Source organism: Piliocolobus tephrosceles, chromosome 10, assembly GCF_002776525.5.
Source record: "Piliocolobus tephrosceles isolate RC106 chromosome 10, ASM277652v3, whole genome shotgun sequence".
In the NCBI taxonomy this organism is placed as follows: domain Eukaryota; kingdom Metazoa; phylum Chordata; class Mammalia; order Primates; family Cercopithecidae; genus Piliocolobus; species Piliocolobus tephrosceles.
This window is the reverse complement of record NC_045443.1, coordinates 66,955,004-66,974,479: the sequence shown is the minus strand read 5'-3', so window position 1 is coordinate 66,974,479 and position 19,476 is coordinate 66,955,004. Positions and strand designations below refer to the sequence as shown.

At 41.2% G+C, this 19,476-nt stretch overlaps 1 protein-coding gene across 1 annotated transcript in view; it reads left to right on the top strand.

Moving 5' to 3' along the window:
* Positions 1-18,552, top strand: part of BEST3 (bestrophin 3) — a 45,755-nt gene extending 27,203 nt beyond the window's left edge. Inside the window, exons 9-10 of the mRNA XM_023226546.1 lie at positions 1,148-1,299; positions 16,877-18,552. Coding sequence (XP_023082314.1) covers positions 1,148-1,299; positions 16,877-17,786 — 1,062 coding nt within the window. The 3' untranslated portion in view covers positions 17,787-18,552. The remainder of the gene's footprint in view (positions 1-1,147; positions 1,300-16,876) is intronic.
* The last annotated feature ends 924 nt before the right edge of the window (positions 18,553-19,476 follow it).

The window sequence follows — 19,476 nt, the reverse complement described above, 5'->3', positions numbered from 1 at the left end:
CGGGATTTCAGCTCCAGTGAAATTTAGTTCCTTTTAAGTAGAATTTCAAGCCAATTTTCTTTGTAAGCCTCTCTATTAGCTTTTTCCAGCCTCTTTCATCTCAGCATAGAGCAGTATTTTAAAGTGTTCTTTGATTTGTTTTCTATTGCCAACCAGAGAGGTTAATAGTGACTTAAAATGGCATCCAGACACAATCTGGTGGGAGTTCCCAAAGTCGTATCACATCAGTCCCAGCAGTCAGACAGCCACCAGTTGGACACTGGGAGCCTGGGCCATGCCCGCCTATGTCTCAAATCTGCATGAAACGCACTAAATGGGCCCCAGGGCCCTTACCCTGAAGCACTATTCCAGAGAGCTTTTCATGAAGAACCAGCTCGAAGGAATTTTCCTTTTAGGCAAGACTCTCCCTAGACCATTCTCTTCCCTGTGAACTACAGATGAGTGAAGGCCTTCACCTTGTTCATTTGTTTCAAGCCCTTAGTCGGCAGTTAGGTAAGTTCAAACATCTCACAGTAGATCCCAATGTCAGTCTCTTAGGGAGGACACATAATGCCTAGGTCACCCACTTTGTCAAAATCGGAATCCCAGAGGATTAATAATGTATTCATGTATCCCTTTGTCAAACCAAGAGGAGAGAGCACCATAGCACCAAGCAGTATAGACTTCTTGATATGTTTTTCCAAACAAAGAAATGAACAAGAAACCAGGGCATATAAGAAGTGATGCCAAGTAAAAATGTGTTTACGGGGTTAACAGAATGAAAACTGGAATCTTCACCTTCCTGTAATATTTGGGGTTAAGTGGGTGCTATCAAGTAAAACAACAGCATAATTGTGAGCACAGTATAAAAAGATGGCTCCCCTCCCTCCAGCTAAGAGGCAGCTCCTCTCTGGAGTGTGTGGTTTGATCCCGGAGTGTGGGAGGCTTGAAGCCCCACTTATCCTCATTGCAAAGTACTCTTGAGCAGTAAACGACAGATACAACTCTCTGGCAGCTGTGGTCATGGCAAATACGAACTATAGACATTTGTATATTCACTCACTTAGACTGTGTCCTAGCCCACTCTAACTCTCATCTGCCCCAAAAAACTTCTCCTTTTTATTTAATTTACATCTGAGTTATTCTAACAATATAACAATGATTTTAGGTCTCTCTTTTAGCTGTGGACGAAATGCACATGAGCTTACCCAAGATGAAGAAGGACATTTACTGGGACGATTCTGCTGCTCGTCCACCATACACATTGGCAGCTGCTGACTACTGCATACCCTCATTTCTGGGGTCAACAGTCCAGATGGGGTAAGTACATTTTTTTTTTAAATCTCTCAATATTTTCCAGCCTGAGCAACATAGTGAGACCTTATCTCTACCAAAAAAAAGAAAAGAAAAGAAAAGAAATAATTTAAAGTAGCCAACTGTGATGGCACCTGTAGTCCTAGCTACTTGGGGAGGCTGCAGTCGGAGGATTGCTCAAGCCCAGGGGTTCAAGGCTTTAGTGAGCTGTGATTGTGCCATTGCATTCTAGCCTGGGTGACAAAGTGAAACCCTGTCTCAAGAAAAATAATTAATTAATGAAAATTAAAATAAATATCTCCAATATTTAGGAAATGAGCAGACAGATCACTGTTCTAATCTTTTTACCTTTTTTTGGCATTTTTTTCTACCTGGGCTTAGTATGTACGTCAGTCTCTGTTCAGTGGTTTTAACACAGCAATCACCCCTATGTATAATGAGCTTTAAAGTTGAGGCCGGAAGTAAATCAGGCACAGTTCTATATTTCATTAAGTCTGAGCATGTATTTGATATTGCAGAAGTGTGTGGATGTGGGAGAATTTTATTTGCTGAAGGCAGATGCCACAGTTTCCATGTAAATTAAAGAGAAAAGCACAGACTAATTCAGAAAGTAAGAAACTCTCCACTCAAAAACAAAACAAACAAAAAACTGTAGCAAAAGGGGAAACTTCTGTGGAATTTTTCTTATAACTCTTGGCAAGACTGTGGCTCATAGTTCCCTGAGGCATGCTCTAAGCGGATTTATGCAGTGGGTTCGTGTCCCATGGTTGCTGCCTGTGACCCTTCTTTCCCTCCTCGCCGAAGTGGCCTGCCCTCCTCCTTCCACTTTCAGGAGATCTCACTTCAACCCTGTTCCCTTTGCTGAATGTCTCCTAATGCCCTTCAGTGATGGTTTGTGGCGCTTCTCTTCCAAAGGGGCCTCTGAGGCTGAAAACCTTTCAAGACCCAAAGAAAAGGAAGACTCAAAGTGGAATTTCAGTAGTTCCGGCAAGTAATGAGAAAGATTTAGGAGCCAAGAGATTTGCCTCGTTGCCCACAAAGCACATCTTAGAGAAGGTTGCCTACTCCAGGCTAGATTTGCTTCTGCTTCTAGCTAGCCTTCTAAGACCAGACCCACCCACCCAAGGTTCCTTCCAGGCCAGAGAGCTCATCCCTGCCCTCAGTGTATTCTCAGTTTCCATGGATAGGAATCTCTTGTTGTATGCATGTCTCAGCCTTCATGATACCTTCTGCAGGGGCAGAGCTTCATGGACATCCAGCAATCTTCTCAATTTTCAGAATTAACAAGACCTGTTTTTCTGTGAGGTTGATTTTAGATAATTAAATATGCTTTATCCTTCTCCTCACTCCCACCATTGATTAATGCAAAGTACTTGAAGATTTAACTTGAAACGAAAAGAGACCAGCAATGCTGATAGAATCAGGGCATCATTGTGATGACTATTTAAACTGCAAATGCTCCGCAGGCTCTATTTCTAATGTCCATTGAGTTGTTCTTACCCCATGGTTAAGATGATTTTTTGAAGGTCTCAACATTTTTATCCTGATCTACTTACTCATCCTAATCATCATAATTCTGCAGACTACCATATAAATGTTCATGTTCTTTAGAAAATATTAAAACACAATGTTTCTCCTGTTTCTAAATACAGAAACGGAATTAGGGATTGACAAGATCTCAGAGAAAATTTCTTCCCCAGAAGATTATTGGGAAGATTCCATGAGATTGTAAATGTTAAAATGCTCTAGATAAAACTATAGAGCATGATGATTATCATCACCTAGTCAAGTCTTATTTGTGGATGTCAGATTGAAGCAGAGAAAGATTAAATCACTTTAAGCTATTTTTCGTATTAAACTTACCCTGGAAATTTAGGACAGAAAATAAAACAACTGAGAGAAAACCAGGAGGTGCAATATTTAAAACTGCAGCAAAAAATTATCAGTTGTCAGAGAGAAGTCCTCCAACTAAATGGCCTATTCCTATTTACCAGCAGGATGGAGAGAAGAACAGACAAAGGCCAGAATCTATTGGGAGAGGGTTTTGTGAGAGGTTTAACTATATCTGCTAGAACAAATTGTTCAAAGGAACGATTAGACAAAAGCTCACTTGATCTTGATTTTCTGTGAAAATGAGGACCATTAAAGTGGACCACAATCCAGGAAAATTTACTGCAGGAAAATAGGAGATCAGAAACCCTGAGTTGATAGAAATGGCCCCCTTTGGATTTATTAATGTCTATTTTTCCTATGATTGTAGTATTAGAAAAAATGTTTCTGTTGCCTATGACAAAAACCAAACTCAAGCTTTCTTAAGCAAAAGGAGGTTTATAGTGTCACATCCAGAGACGAGCCTAGCTTTGGGTGTCACTAGATCCAGAGGCTCAGAGAATGTCACCAGGACTCACTGTTGCCCCATGCCTCTCAGGTCTGCTTTTCTCTCCACTGGCTCAGATTTCAGGCAGTATCTCCCATCCTGAGGGCAAAATGGCAAAATGGCAAGCTCCAGGCTTACAGCTTACCTTCTCAGCTAACCTGTGGAAAGGGCACATCTCTTTTCCAACTCTTGAAACTAAAGTGCTGGATTTGCTATGACTGACTGGGCTTGGTTCACATATCTGTTCCTGGGCTAATTACTATCAACAGGGAGACAATATTTTGACTATTCATGGCTGGCTTATAGGTCCATCTTTGAACCAAGGGTTACAGTCAGCCCCATCCAACCATATGGAGTATGTGATATCTCAAGAAAAAGCAGGATGCTATTATCAGGAAGAGTGAATGTTTTTGCTGGGCTGGCAAAAACAGTAGATGTTCTCTAAAATCATAGAAGAGAATTCCCTAAGCAATGAATGGTTCCTTCACCAAATACAAGGTCAATGTCAAATGAGCCACCTGACTGAGGCTCAGGGCAAGGGGAAGGTAAAAGTTAAGAATTGTTGTAGCACTGGTGGTTTTGTTGGTGCTGACTGAGCCAATGAGCTCTTTGCATGAGAGTGAAGACCACATGTCAAGATGCTGTAGACACAAGCATTCCATTTTATAAAAGTGCCTGCTGCTTGATGACCATATCAAATCCTTTCCTGGATGAGATTTTTAAAAATTTTCTTATTCTCTTTGAGGTGTATGTTCCCAGCATATTTAATTCAGAAATCAAATTGTCCTTACCTTTTCATATCAATGTTTTGGGTTTGTAGCCACAATTCCCATAACCCGGATATTCTGAAATCAAAGCAGTGCCCTTCAAGAACAGAGCAAAAGTACTCCTCTCCAAGGGCCACCTGCAGGATCACCCGCCTCCCAGCCAGCACATTCAACAGCGCTGTTCACATTCAGCACACTGTTCAGTTCCACTTCAGAAGGAAACTCCTCACAGACAATGTCTTCATTCTCTATATTAAGGAACATGTTCAAAACATGACCCTATTTTCTGCATATTTACTAAATATATATATAACTCAAATAAATTAATTTTCCTTCTTTCCATCTTAAGTACAAATTTAAAATATATTTTCCCTTGGACCCCCACATACAGAATGTGCTCATTTATTTATTCAGGTAAATTTTTTTCAGGGCCTACTGTGAGGTAGGTTCTATGCCAGATGCTAGAGGTAGTCAAAAAAAGAAAAGAAAAAAAAATGCCTCCTAAGTTCACAGATGTAAGGCCAAGAAAATTGACAATACAATGTGGTAAATGCTACAGTGGAGAAATGCTCAGCCTTATGGGAACACACACAATGAAGACACACTTCACCTAGCCTGGTGAAGCAGAGAAAGCCACTTGGAGTCAGGGACTCTAATATGCATCTTTAAGAGTGAGTTAGGAGGTGGGCATGGTGGCTCACACCTGTAATCCCAGCACTTTGGGAGGCCGAGGCAGGTAGATCACCTGAGGTCAAGAGTCTGAGATCAACATGGTGAAACCCTGTCTCTACTACAAATACAAAATTAGCTGAGCATGGTGGCACAACCTGTAATCCTAGCTACTCAGGAGGCTGAGGCAGGAGAATCGCTTGAACCCAGGAGGCAGAGGAGGTTGCAGTGAGCCGAGATCGCACCATTACACTCCATCCTGGGCAACAAGAGTGAAGAGTAAAACTCCATCTCAAAAAAAATAAATAAAAGAATGAATTAGGAGCCAGTGCACAGATAGGATTGAGGGGATTCAGCAGAGGGTACATTTCAGGCCAATATGGACAAAGACAGAGAGGAATGATAAAGAGTGTACTCAGAGTAACAATTTGAAAGGCAAACCAGAAGAGCCAATAAATGAAGCTGGAGCGGAGGCAAGGGCAGAAGATGGAGGGTTTTATAGGCCAGGTAAGGGTTTCAGCCGTTATTCAAAGCTATTAAATGACAGGGTCACATTTTTACTTTAGAGAGATTAGCCTGGCAACTGGCTGAAAGACAGATTGCTGAGTATAAGACCACAGCCAGAATGAGCAGGCTGTTGTCATTTAAACAGGAGAGGATAAGGGCCTGAAGTAGGTGTATCACATAGGATGTAGACAGTAGAGGTGACAGAAGGGACAGATTCAAGAAAGGAGAAGGAGTGAAGAATGGTAATAAACCAAAGATGAGACAGAGTGTAAGCGTGAAAGCTGCTCTAAGGAAAAGATCATGAGCTGTCCCTTTTGCATGTGTTGAATTTGAGATCTCTATGGGCAATTCACATGGAGATGGCCAGCAGGCAGGGAGTCCAGGGGCAAAGGATGCATTTTACTGGTATCAGTACGTAGAACCAAAGAGTAGGTGGGAACACTCAGAACAGTATCAAGGAAGCAGAGCAGAATACGAAGGGTAGAATACTATCACTGAAAGGGTGGTCAGAGGAAAAGGGTAGTCAGAGTAGAAATGGTCAATATAGATGCAGAGTAACCCAGAAAATGCCCTGCCAAGAGGCCAAAGGTACAAAGTTTCCAAATAAAGCCTGAAAAGCACGCCATAGGTTTTGTATGCTACGGTCATCAGAGACTTAAGTGAGAGTGTGGGGTAGAAATTAAACTGTAGTAGGTTAGAAGTGATTTATAGGTAAGAAGATCAAATTGCCAGTGTAAGCTGTTTTCAAAAAATAATTTTATTATAGAAAAGTTCAAACCGGGCTAGACACGATGGCCCACTCATGTAGTCCCAGCACTTTGGGAGGCCAAGGCAGGCAGATCACTTGAGGCCAGAAGTTCGACACCAGCCTGGCCAACATGGTGAAACCCCATCTCCACCAAAAATACAAAAATTAGCTGGCATGGTGGCACACACCTGTAGTCCCAGCTATTTGGGAGGCTGAGGCAGGAGAATCGCTTGAACCCAGGAGCGGAAGGTTGCAGTGAGCCAAGATCATGCCACTGCACTACAGTTTGGGTGACAGAGCGAGACCCTGTCTCAGAAAAAAAAAAAAAAAAAGAAGAAGTTTAAGCAGTTCCAAAGGTAGAGAACAAGCTATGATAAAGCTCCATGTATCCATCACCCCTTCAATTATCAAGTTACGGCCAGTCTTGTTTCATTCCCCACCCGCCTTTATCTTCTCTGCCATTTGATCATGGTAAAGCAAATAGATCATAATGCCATTTGCATACTTAAAAAACAAAAATAAAACAAAACCAAAATGCATGTAATTCCTCAATTCATTAAGTATCCATGGACTATTTTTTTGAGAAGTCTGAATTGACGGGGTAAATAGATCAGACCATATTCACTAAGAGACAGGGATGCTGGTCTGTTTCTTCCCTCAATTCAGACTTCTAGGAATGGCTTCTTTGTTTTGTCTTGGGTAAGGCTAATTGCGTATTTTTTACTTGCTTTGCTTTTTGTTTTGTTTCGTTTTGCTGTTTTTTTTTGTTCGTTTTTTGTGTTTTGGTTTTTTTGGAGACAGAGTCTCTCTCTGTCACCCAGGCTGGAGTGCAGTGGCGTGATCTCAGCTCACTGCAACCTCCACCTGCTGGGTTCAAGCAATTCCCCTGCCTCAGCCTCCCAAGTAGCTGGGATTACAGGCATGCACCACCACACCCGGCTAATTTTTGTATATTTAGTAGAGACGGGGTTTCACCATGTTGGCCAGGCTGGCCTTGAACTCCTGACCTCAGGTGATCCGCCCACCTTGGCCTCCTTAGAATTACCTTCACCACCTGTATTGAATTTCACCCAGCTGCTGTACCTGGCTTTGTTTGGACAGAGCCATTAAGACTCCCTCTGGTGTTTACTGTAGTGCCGTCCACTGTGTAACTTAGAATCCCTTTTAGCAGAGGACCCACAGGAAGAAATGTATTTCAGACATTGGGGGGAAAAAAGAAAGCTTTGTCTCTTCTGGGCAAATCTTACACTATTTATCTTACAAACTTTATAATCTTATAATTAATGATGGTTTCCTTTTCATTTTGGCTGCTGGGAAGCTGACAATCAAATTTGTAGCCTACCTTTACTAAGTCTGTGGAATGGGATTATTTTGGAATGTATTTCTACATTCTATGTCTTTTATGATTGTTTCTTATTCTACCTCTACTATATTGGCCTGATCTTATATATTATATATATTTATATAATGTAATATATAAATATAATATTTTATATGTCATATATACTACATACTATTATTGCATTGTATGTATTTCCATAAGGCCACATCAAATCCTTTGTAAGATGAAGCAAGATGTGATAAAGAAACAAATTAACAACTCTCCTTGTTTTGGAAAAGGAAGGAAAAAAGACAGGCTGTGCAAAAGGAGCCCACTGGAAGAGAGGAAAGACACAGGAGCAAGGGGGGATGACAGAGTAAGGTCCTAAAGAAGACACAGGGCCGGCCCCGGGGGGTAGGGGGGGGTCCCAGTGGCTGAGCTAGAGGGAAGCAGTTGAAGTTGGATACAGTAAGGGGAGGGGGGGCGATGGTGCCTGTGCAGCCAGGGAAGGGGGAACCAATGTTCTTGCCTCATCTAGTCATCGTGTCTTAATCTAAAGGAAGCTTTAACGGAGCTCATCTTTCTCTGTCCAATCTGGGACCAAAGAGCTACTGTTTTAAAACTGCACTTTATAAGCTTTAACACCAAACCAGTGCTGAAGTTCCATCTCCTGATCTTTGCATGGGGCACGTTAAAAATCAACTTTAAAATCAACACTCTGAATGAAAAAAGGCCAGTTAAAAATCTGAATGCAGTCCCCAAAATAGAAATGCTTTCATAAATACACCAGTCTTGAGCATTTAAATAATGATAATTATTGCATGGCCAGTAATCTATACTTAGTCATTTTATGAGTTAATAAGCAATGAAAAAATATTTCTTGTGTGAATTCTTTTACCATTATCTCACATGGGATCACTTCAGTTGAATCTGTTTTGTTTGTTCTTTTGTAATACTATGGAATCCTTTCTAATCTGCTGTAGTTTTGTTTTTGTTTTTGTTCGCTTTTTGCCTTTTGTATTTTTGAGACAGGGACTCCCTCTGTCATCCAGGATGAAGTATACAGTGGTGCAATCACAGCTCACTGCAGCCTGGAACTCCTAGGCTCAAGCCGTCTTCCTGCCTCAGCCTCCTGAGTAGCTGGGACTATAGGTGCACACCTCCATGCCTGGATTTTTTTTTTTTTTTTTTTTTTTGAGACCGAGTCTCGCTCTGTTGCCCAGGCTGGAGTGCAATGGCACAATCTCGGCTCACTGCAAGCTCCGCCTCCCGGGTTCACGCCATTCTCCTGCCTCACCCTCCCGAGTAGCTGGGACTACAGGCGCCCGCCACCACACCCAGCTAATTTTTTGTATTTTAGTAGAGACAGGATTTCACTGTATTAGCCAGGATGGTCTCAAGAGGCAAAGGTCTGGCTATGTTACCCATTCTGGTCTTGAACTCCTGATCTCAAGAGATCTTACCACCTAGGCCTCCCAAAGTGTTGGGATTACTGGTGGGAGCCACCATGCCAGCCTTGATCTGCTGTTTTAATTAAGGCATCTTTTCATTAGCTTAACTATGGAGATGCTATTAACCAAGATTGAGAAAACACCCACGAGTAGCCAAAAGAACATTGTCTGTAAGATGCACAGTGAGAAAATATACCCAAACCCTAACGTAATAATGAGTTTTCCTGGGACAACAATAAACACATGCGTGATAAAAAATAACTTTACCAAAAGAAACTTTAAATGCTTAAACTCAAGATTTTTAAAAACAAATGAACAAAAATCAAGGTCCAGAACTACCCTGTCACTACCGGCTTGAGGTAGAGGTAGAATGCCTGTCTTCACATTATATCATCATGAGGCACTTCAAAATTCTTACTATCTTTTAATTACTTGGGATTACCCATTAACACAAATTAAGACTCTGAGGAATGAAATACAGAAATTAAAGACTGAAGTCTCATAATGCCCTTTAGTCCTAACTTGAAAATCAAAACAGCCAACAGTAAAGAAGATAATCCCTTAAGGGCACTGGAAAAACCCTAACAAACTATCCATTCATAACAGCTAAAGGAATCGAAATCCTGGAGAAGAGAGGCTGTAACTGCCTATGAAATGGATCTCTCAAGTGTGTCCAGAGCGCTTGCTCTGTCTTGCTAATCTAAAAGCATGCTCCAAGCTTGTAAACTTTAAACTGCTGACTGTAATCCCATTTAAAGAGCTTTGTTTTATTGGGCTTTTCTGCCATAATTCAAATAATTATGTCAAAATGTTCTCACATATATAATAATCTTAAAAAAGGGGTCTATGAAGTCAATTAAGGATCCACTTAGTAAAGAGGAAAAATATTCAAAATTTTAAAGAACTCCTTCTGGCTAGGAGTTGAGGGATTTATTTAAGATGTATTTGGTGCTATGGAACTTTGTCAGAACTAATCATTTCTACTTATCTATCTTTATTCTAAAAGTTCTAGGAATATGTAACAATAACATGATATTTGGTAATTATACAGACATGCAAATGTACTTAACGTACACAAAATATTTAGGATTATACAGTAGGTCAGAAGTATTTTTAGTGATATTAATTCAAATATACCAAAATACATATTTTAGTGAGCGAAGACTTTATTAAAGTGTGGCTAAATATACGTCTATGTTGATATTACTTAGTAATCCTTTTTAGTCAACTATATTCAAATATTTTAGCTTTACAAGAAAATACATAGTCTGATACATACTATTGCATGCTTATATTACAAACTACCAAAAATATCTCAAATTCTGAATTACTAACTTCACAAAAGTATATTCTGGGAACATTGATTTTTCACTTAAGGTACCAGAAAGGAAGGAGAAATGGAAACTTCCAAGGAGATGAATGTGCATTAACTTTATAATTTTAGAACTACTCAGGGATTCTTTCATACCCTGATGTGGGGTCACCATGGGCAATCAGTTTTCACCTTTAAACGGTATCAGATGTGTACATGGCTTGATTTCCTTTTTTAACAAAATTCCTACAGAATAGAACAGTATGAAGAGGGAACTTTAAGTGAACCCCCACTTTTGGCCATAATTTCTTTTTGTGTCAGCCAGCAAGAGCCGAACATAGCCAGGGTGGTAGGATGTGGCTAGATAAGCCTTGTTAAAGGCACCGGAGACCACTTCTTTAACCAGATTTGCTGAAGCCTTTGGTTCAATGATCAGATAGGCCAACACTGGGGTAGCAGTGGGGTCATCAGCTCTAAATGCAGCTTTCTGGGCTACCTTCTAGGATGCTCTAGAGCTTAGAACTGTCCACCTGAAAGAGAGTAGAGGGAGGCTGGGTGAACACAATATTTGGTCCACTGGATTTTCCTCATAACCCTTAGCCCCATACCTCCCGGCTCAGAGGGAGGTTGCCTTGTCCATTGTATAAATCCTTGGCTACAGCTTTGATGATGATTCTGCAGTGCAGATGGTTAAAAATAACCGCATGTGCCTCAGATGGATTTGAAGAGTACATTTTGCTTTGCCCATGAAAAAATGCTTCTCCACGCATGTCTCTGTCCTTGTAGATTCTCAGGCAAATTATCGGCTCCCTCCAAGGCAGTCGCCTGACTGTGAGTACACTAGCAATTTGAACACAATAAATCTGCAGTGAGAAGTAGAATTCATCATACTAAATATCGTTTTCCTAAATTCCTCATTTCAGTTCTGTTAAAAAGGCCTCTTATTATTTGAATTTAAATTGTCAAAATACCGCTTGAAAAGTAGAGCAGAGAAAGAGAGACAAGTATCATCCAGTTTTATCTTTCAATCTTTTTGAAGCTCTATATTTACCTAATCACTCTCATGAGAAGGGGGTTGCTTTGCAAAAAGCTTTCTTTGTAGAAATGCATTAAATCCTTCAAGGTATCAGGGCTATTTTTGTCTTTCTATATGAGACACACCCCAAGAAGTATGGCAGTCTGCTGACATCTTCCTCAGCCTATCTCTTGCCTCTTTGTTATGGCAGCAGAGGGTGAAGCATGCTCTTCTGCACCCCTGACTAGCCCAAGCATCTTTTAAAGTTCCTAATTAAATCATGGCTGCTTATGCCCTCGGATATTTGTCATTTGCAGGGGAAACCGTGGGGCTGGTGTTTGTGGAGGTATTCCATATAGATTTTGAAATTTGGGTTTTTTATTAATACTTGAGATTAAAATTATTTTAATCCAGACATCTATCTAATCTGTGGAAATAACACATGCTCTTCCTTCTTCTGGACTCACCTATAACTAACTAGCCTGACTGTCTTAACAGAAGCTTTTCTCTCTCTCCTTCTTCTACTCTTCTCCCTTTCAAAAATAGCCCAATATATGACACAATCGTTCTCATTCTCATGTTTTCTACGTTTTTGTATTGATGGTTTCTATTGCACAATAAGTGTATATTGCAGAGTTTGATGATGTTTGGCAAATGGCACAAAAAAACAATATTGACAGGCAAGGTCAGGGCAGTCTGTCTCCACAATTTTCACCATTTGAGCAGCCCTCCCTTCCTTCCCTCAAATAACCCAGCTTCTTCCAGTTCTTATATTTCCTCTTCATGCGCCCAGTGCCCTATCATTAAATGGCTTATCATTAAATGGCTTATCATTAAATGGCTAAGTCATCCCTTTTGAAGGTGTTAATTGTTAAGTGATATCTCCTGGTGTAGTAATAATTTTAAAAGGACAATCTTGAAGAAGAAAAGGGAGTGACCTTCAGATACACATTATCATCTCTTCCAACCCTGTATGAGAAGTCAATGATGACTTGGAAACCACTTCTGAAAGTTTGCCAGTCATTGACAGAGTCCTTTTTACATCTTCTACTTTCAAAGCTTTTCTACACATGTCACCCCTTTTGAACTTTCAAACAACCTAAAAGGCAGGTAAAGGATAATTATCACCAGCTTACCAAGAATGATACTAAGTCACAAAAGATTAAATGAGTCCCCAAAGATCACGCAGCTGGTTGGTGTCAGCATGGACAGCAGCAATCCTGGCTCTGCAAGTTCTCAAAATAAATTATTTTTCCCACCACAGAGACAGTTCTCAAATTTCATCCCTGGAAACTGATGGCTGCATGACACTTTCCATGAATGTCCTCCTATCTCTAATTACCTGCCTCTCTCAGTCCAAATAAGTTCCAGAACATAAAACCGAGCTCTTTCAGCTGACTCTAATAGGAATATAATGAGGGTACTTTTGTTCTATCATATAATGTTTCTGCTATTAGTTGGTTAAGTGGTATTACATTGAGCCTCAGGATTGTACTAACCCTAGACTAAGAGGATACTTTAAATATCAAATAAGGAGAGAAAAAAAAACCTTAAAATAAACTAAAATTTATACTCCAGCCTCCCATTTGGGAAATACTCTTTCAAACTATTCTAAGGCCGAGTGTGGTAGCTCTCACCTATAATCCCAACACTTTGGGAAGTCAAGACAAGAGGACTACTTCAGGCCAGGAGTTCAAGACCAGCATGGGCAACATAGGGAGACCCCATCTCTACCAAAAATAAAAAATTAGCCAGGCATGCTGGTGCACATCCACGGTCCTAGCTACTTGAGAGGCTAAGGTGGAAGGATCGCTTTAGCCCAAGAGGTCAAGGCTACAGTGAGCCATGATTGTGCCACTGCACTCCACCCTGGGTCACAGAGTGAGGCCTTGTCTCTAAATAAATAAATAAATAAGTATTCTATTTTAAACTATTTTGTTCTTAAAGCACAGCTTCTGCTGTCATATTGGGAATAGTGGCTACCAGAGAAAGGAGGAGATAAACATTGTGTGTTGGCAATTAGATCTTCCATGGAAGCATTCAGAAGAAGTGTCATTAGGTTTGTCATGATGGGGAGTTTCCCTACTGCTCTGTTACAGCATTAAGACCTGGAGGGCATCATTCATCACTCAGCGTTAAGATATGTAAAACTGCCCCCAAGAGCACAGAACACCAAGTGTCCTTCCAAAGACCCTGTTTCAGACTAAAGAAGTGAAAAGTTTTCAAGTCATGTTTCTTATCCAAAGCAATCATCAACATTGCTTTTTGTGTAGCCTTCCGCTATGGACACCCCTACCAACACCACACAACCCTAGCAATGCCCTCCATTCTCAAAGACAATCCACAGCTTCCCTCTGTCTCCGGGATGAAGTCCACATCCCGCAATCTGGCATACTACTCTTCATGGCACAGTCTAAGGACCTCTTTCCAGCCTAGGCCTGACACTTTTCTATGTTTCACACAGATGCAAGTACCTCCTATTTCTCCCAAACACCCTAAACTTTCCTGCTGCCTTATTTGTTCAAGTCACTTCTTTCATGTGGAATGCTCTGTCCCTTTCCTATCTATCCAATTCCCACTCAGTGTCAAAGCCCAGCTCAAAAATTTGCTTTGCCCCAAATGTAGATATTTATTTATATGTCTTCTCTCTCCTTTTTAAAAGGTACCTAATGCAGCAAATTGTTCATGATAAGTGCTCAATAAATTTAGTCGGGTGAATAAACAGATAAATTTCATGCATCCATTCCGTAGTCTTATGAGCCAGGAAGGTACAATAGGGTCTTCTTAGCATGAGCCAGGAAGGTACAATAGGGTCTTCTTAGCAGACCTACCCAATGTCAGTCATGAATCGGTAGGATGTTAGCAAGAACACTAGACGTTCTGCAGCTTGCTTATTGCAACTTGTCTATTTTCCCCCATCTATGACCCAGGGGTTTATACCTTTGCTACAGTTGAAGGTCTTATACATACGTCCTACAACAGGGCATAAAGTTTTTGTCTTTGAGTCACAAAGTTTTGAAGTATTAAAAATAAAAACTTTTTTCCCTAGAAGATTGTCTTTCTCACAATATTACATCCTTTAGAGGTAGTTTAAAAAAACAAATCTTAAATAAATAGTTGAGATCCCAAATGGAAGACAGATGCTTGTCCTATATAGAGAGATTGCCAGCTTGTCCTTGATTCCCAGAACACATCCAGAGTGGCTATGTTAGTGAACAAGTTCCCTTGTGGCTCCGCTGGTGTCCTCCCTAACTAAATGGGTGCTTGTGGAGTGTGACTGGAGAGTTGACCAAATGCAATCCACCCAGCAGGGTCACCAAGGCCACTGAAGCATGAGTCTGCATTTCTCAAGTCGATGTAATAGAATCTGAGCCTCACACAGTGGAGGGTGTGTCAGAAGGCTATCTGGTAGCCAAGGGCGCTGCTGGGGCTTTAGAAAAACAGCACAAGGCTGTAATCAAACGCCGTCCCGGGACATTCAGCCAGTTAATCATCTCAGTCATCCATATTTTATTCATAAACATGAGGAATGATGTTTCTTTGGCTGCTTGCTTTGCCCTTTCAAGTTACACCAATATTATACTGTCCCAATGTTTTCCTTCATGTCACATAAAACACACGTGGCATCTTGTCACCAGAGATGTCTCTACCAATATTGGACTGAGACCGGCTGGTTACTGTTGCTCCCAGAGCTAGCACGATGAGCATTTGTAATTCAAGGGCAAGGCTTTAAGTTGTTCTTCAAACCCTATTAAGGCTATAAGTCCATGGAGATGTGTGGCAAGTAACTATGTAATCCGAGGCCACAGTAGACCAAATTACCAAACAGGCTTATCTCACCTCAATTATTCATTTTATGTCAGTCCTGAAGGAGATTTAAAATGTTAGGATTGGCCAAGCGTGGTGGCTCATGCCTGTAATCCCAGTACTTTGGGAGGGCGAGGTGGGTGGATCATTTGAGGTCAGGAGTTCGAGACAGCCTGGCCAACATGGTAAAACCTGTCTCTACTAAAAATACAAAAATTAGCACTTGCCTGTAATCCCAGCTATTGAGGAGGCTGAGGCCTGAGAATCACTTGAACCTGGGAGACAGAGGTTGCAGTGAGCTGAGATCATACCACTACACTCCAGCCTGGGCGACAGAGTAATACTCTGTCTCAAATAAATAATTAATTAACTAAATGGTAGAATTATTTGTTTTATTTTTTAAATGGTAAAAATCCAGCAGGAAATTCTTGGTAGCTAATCCATCAAATTTAATCACAAAGGGAGCCCAATCGTGATGCGAGTTCACCCTACCTGGATGAATATATCCTTTCCACACGGTTCCAATTTCTCTTGTTTTAACCCTAATTGTACAGATGTAAATGCAAAGCCTCATCAGGAATGTTTACAAATTACCTCTGAGCAAGAACTGTGCTTTACTTACTCTTCTGCCCTGGGCTCTAGCTCATCCCTTGACCCCTGTGTAATAGGCTTTCCATCAAAGCGATTAGGAGCGGGAACTTGGAGCCAGACTTCCGAATTTGCTCTCGCTAGCTGCGTACATTTAGTGAATCTCTGCAGGCCTCAGTTTCCTCATTTGTAAAGTGTAAATAATAATACTAATACCAACTCATCTAATTATTATAACTGAATGAATCAATGCATAGGAGGTGCTTAGCTGGGCCTTAGTATATAGTCAATAAATGTGAGCTGGTCATTGCACTCTCATGAATTTACTCTCATCCATTGTTAAGGGGGGTTTTATGGGTCCTGGGAAACATGACTTTAATTCAACTGTACTAAGGGAGAAAGAATATATACTAGGTGATAGATAGATAGATAGATAGATAGATAGATAGATAGATAGATAGATAGATAGATTCATAGATATAGATATATAGATATTTCTTAATGTCTAAGTCTCTAGATGAGTGATTCTCAAAGTGTGGTCTGGGGATATCTGGGGATCCCTAAGACCCCTCCAGAGAGTCCTGAAGGTCAAAAATGTTTTCATAATAGCACAACATGTTATTTGCCTTTTTCATTCTCATTCTGTCAAGAGTGTCCAGAGGAATTTTCCAGAGGCCACAAGATATGTGATGATGTCATCACTTAGCAGTAAATGGAATGTGTGCTTGTACATGCTTGCATTTCAGACATTCCCCAGTTATAATTTTAAATACAGTAAAGAGTAGTAGATATAACCCACATAAGCAAATCTCTTTGGGATACTCAATAATTTTTAAGAGTTTAAAAGGAATCTGAGATCAAAAAGTGTGAGAGCCTCTGCTAGACTATCTCAAGTCCTCAAACCCCCATTTAAAAATATATAAGGCAAACATACCAAACTCATCTCTTAACTTTGAGACTCTGCCCCCAAAACTAGGCCCCCGAAGCTACTCTGCCTGGATCTTGTCATTGTGTGTTTCAGGCTGTCTGAGTCCGACTTTCCTGACGAGGAGTGGCTGTGGAATTATGAGAAGCATGGCCATCGGCATTCCATGATAAGAAGAGTCAAGCGGTTCCTGAGTGCCCACGAACACCCCTCCAGCCCCAGAAGAAGCAGCTATAGAAGGCAGACAAGTGACAGCTCCATGTTCTTACCCCGAGATGACCTCAGCCCAGCCAGGGATCTACTGGATGTGCCCTCAAGAAACCCCCACAGGGCCTCACCCACCTGGAAGAAATCCTCCTTCCCAGAAGGAAGCCCCATGCTGCGCTCCGGCATGGGAGAGCTGTCCACCATCAGGGAGACCAGCCAGACAAGCACTTTACAGAGCCTGACCCCACAGTCCAGTGTGAGAACCTCACCCATCAAAATGCCACTGGTGCCCGAAGTATTGATCACAGCGGGCGAAGCTCCAGTGCCCACTTCAGACAGCTACCACCATGACTCCGCTACCTCCATCTTGAGCTCTGAGTTTACAGGGGTTCAGCCAAGCAAGACTGAGCAGCAGCAGGGCCCCATGGGATCCAACCTGTCCCCTTCAGAGAAGGAAACACCTCCTAGAGGCCCCAGTCTCCAGACTGTTTCAGCCAGTGCTGAGGAAAATATATTCAACTGTGAAGAAGACCCTGGTGATACCTTTCTAAAAAGGTGGAGCTTTCCAGGAATCCTGGAGTCCAGCCACACTTCTCTAGGAAACCTAAGTCCAGACCCCATGAGCTCTCAGCCAGCTCTTTTAATTGACACAGAAACATCCTCAGAGATCAGTGGGATCAACATTGTGGCTGGCTCTCGAGTCTCTCCTGATATGCTGTACTTAATGGAAAACCTGGACACTAAGGAGACAGATATCATAGAGCTGAACAACAGGGAAACTGAGGAATCACCCAAATGAGTGCCACAAAGTCCTAGGACCTGGTTCTGGCCTAGATTCTTATCTCCCCAAAAGCAGCATTAGTCCCAGGACATACCTGAAGGCTGGTTAACTTTTTGAAAACGTGATCACACTATATAAGCTACTTAGAACTTTGAAGGGCATTATGATCCTGACTTTTTGAGAACTGCGAAAAATCAAATGCATTCATGTCATCCATCACAACATGGCTTTCATTGGAAGTGACACAGACCACAGTGATAAATAAGTCTTAACCAAATAAGAAATCTGAAAAATATACACGACTTATAAATTCATAGATTATTAGCTGTGGAAAGAGTCTCATAAATCATAGTCCAATCCTCTAGACCTAAAGGCCCAGACACATAGGGTTCTCTATTTCTCTTCTTTTTTCTCTTTCTTCTTCTCTTTAGCCATAAAGAAAGGAGATGGATCACATAATGCCTGAAAGACCCCCTCCTTCCTAACTTTTTTGTTTGAGGCTTTCTAACCATCTCATTCCTACTTTCCTACAACTATTATTGTTATTATCACTTCCTGATTCTTAAGTTTCATCAGCACCAGAACACTTCATTCTCTTCCATTTCCTTTTCTACTTTTCTCTCTTTCCCCTTTATTCTGTCATCCTTTTTTTCCCTTCTCTTCTCTCTGGTTGTGCTGCTTTTCTAGTGACACTAATCTGTCCCATTTTTCAGGTTATAATATTTCCTCTTGCCAAATCTGTTGCTTACATCTTGCCATGAATTTCAAAATATAAGACATTGGCAAAGCCTCCTATAGAATCATCAAAGGTGTCAACATATACTAGGTGATAGATAGATAGATAGATAGATAGATAGATAGATAGATAGATAGATTCATAGATATAGATATATAGATATTTCTTAATGTCTAAGTCTCTAGATGAGTGATTCTCAAAGTGTGGTCTGGGGCTATCTGGGGATCCCTAAGACCCCTCCAGAGAGTCCTAAAGGTCAAAAATGTTTTCATAATAGCACAACATGTTATTTGCCTTTTTCATTCTCATCCAGCCTGATACCCTTCCAGCCTTAGTTCCAGTGGAAGGCATATAGGAGTGATGGTTCCCCCCACGCCCTTGCAGCCATTGCCATTTCTTTCTGCTTCCACTCTTTGGTCTTGGGCACTGGAGAAAAAGGAAGCCAAGAGAATATGAAATTTGCATAGCAAAATGCTATGGAACCAAAGAATAAGATGACTCACGTCTGTTTAACTCGAACTCTTATGCAAAAATCCCAATCATGTTGCAACATGGGACCGGTTACTGTGTCTATCAGGTCATTTGGGAATGAGGTAGGATACTGGGCTGGGTGGCTAATGGGGTCCAGGGCTGCATAATGGGGACCGGATGTTGGTACTCCTCCCAAGGAGCTCTCAGGATGGCTGTTTGTCGTGGGCTCCCAAGTGCCTAGGCCATGCCTTACGACTGCTGCACTTACCATTTGTCATATGATGACACTTGACTTCATAGGGCTTTAGAAATAAAATCACCCTCATAACTACCATTTATTGAGTGCTTACAGTGTTCCAGGCAGCAGCGAATCTTACGAGACTGATATACCGTTATTTCCATTTTGAAGGCAAGAGAAACAGGCTTTAGAGAAGTAAGGTATTTGCCTAAAATCACATGGCCAAGAAGTGACAGTGTTCACATTCAAACCCAGGTTTATCT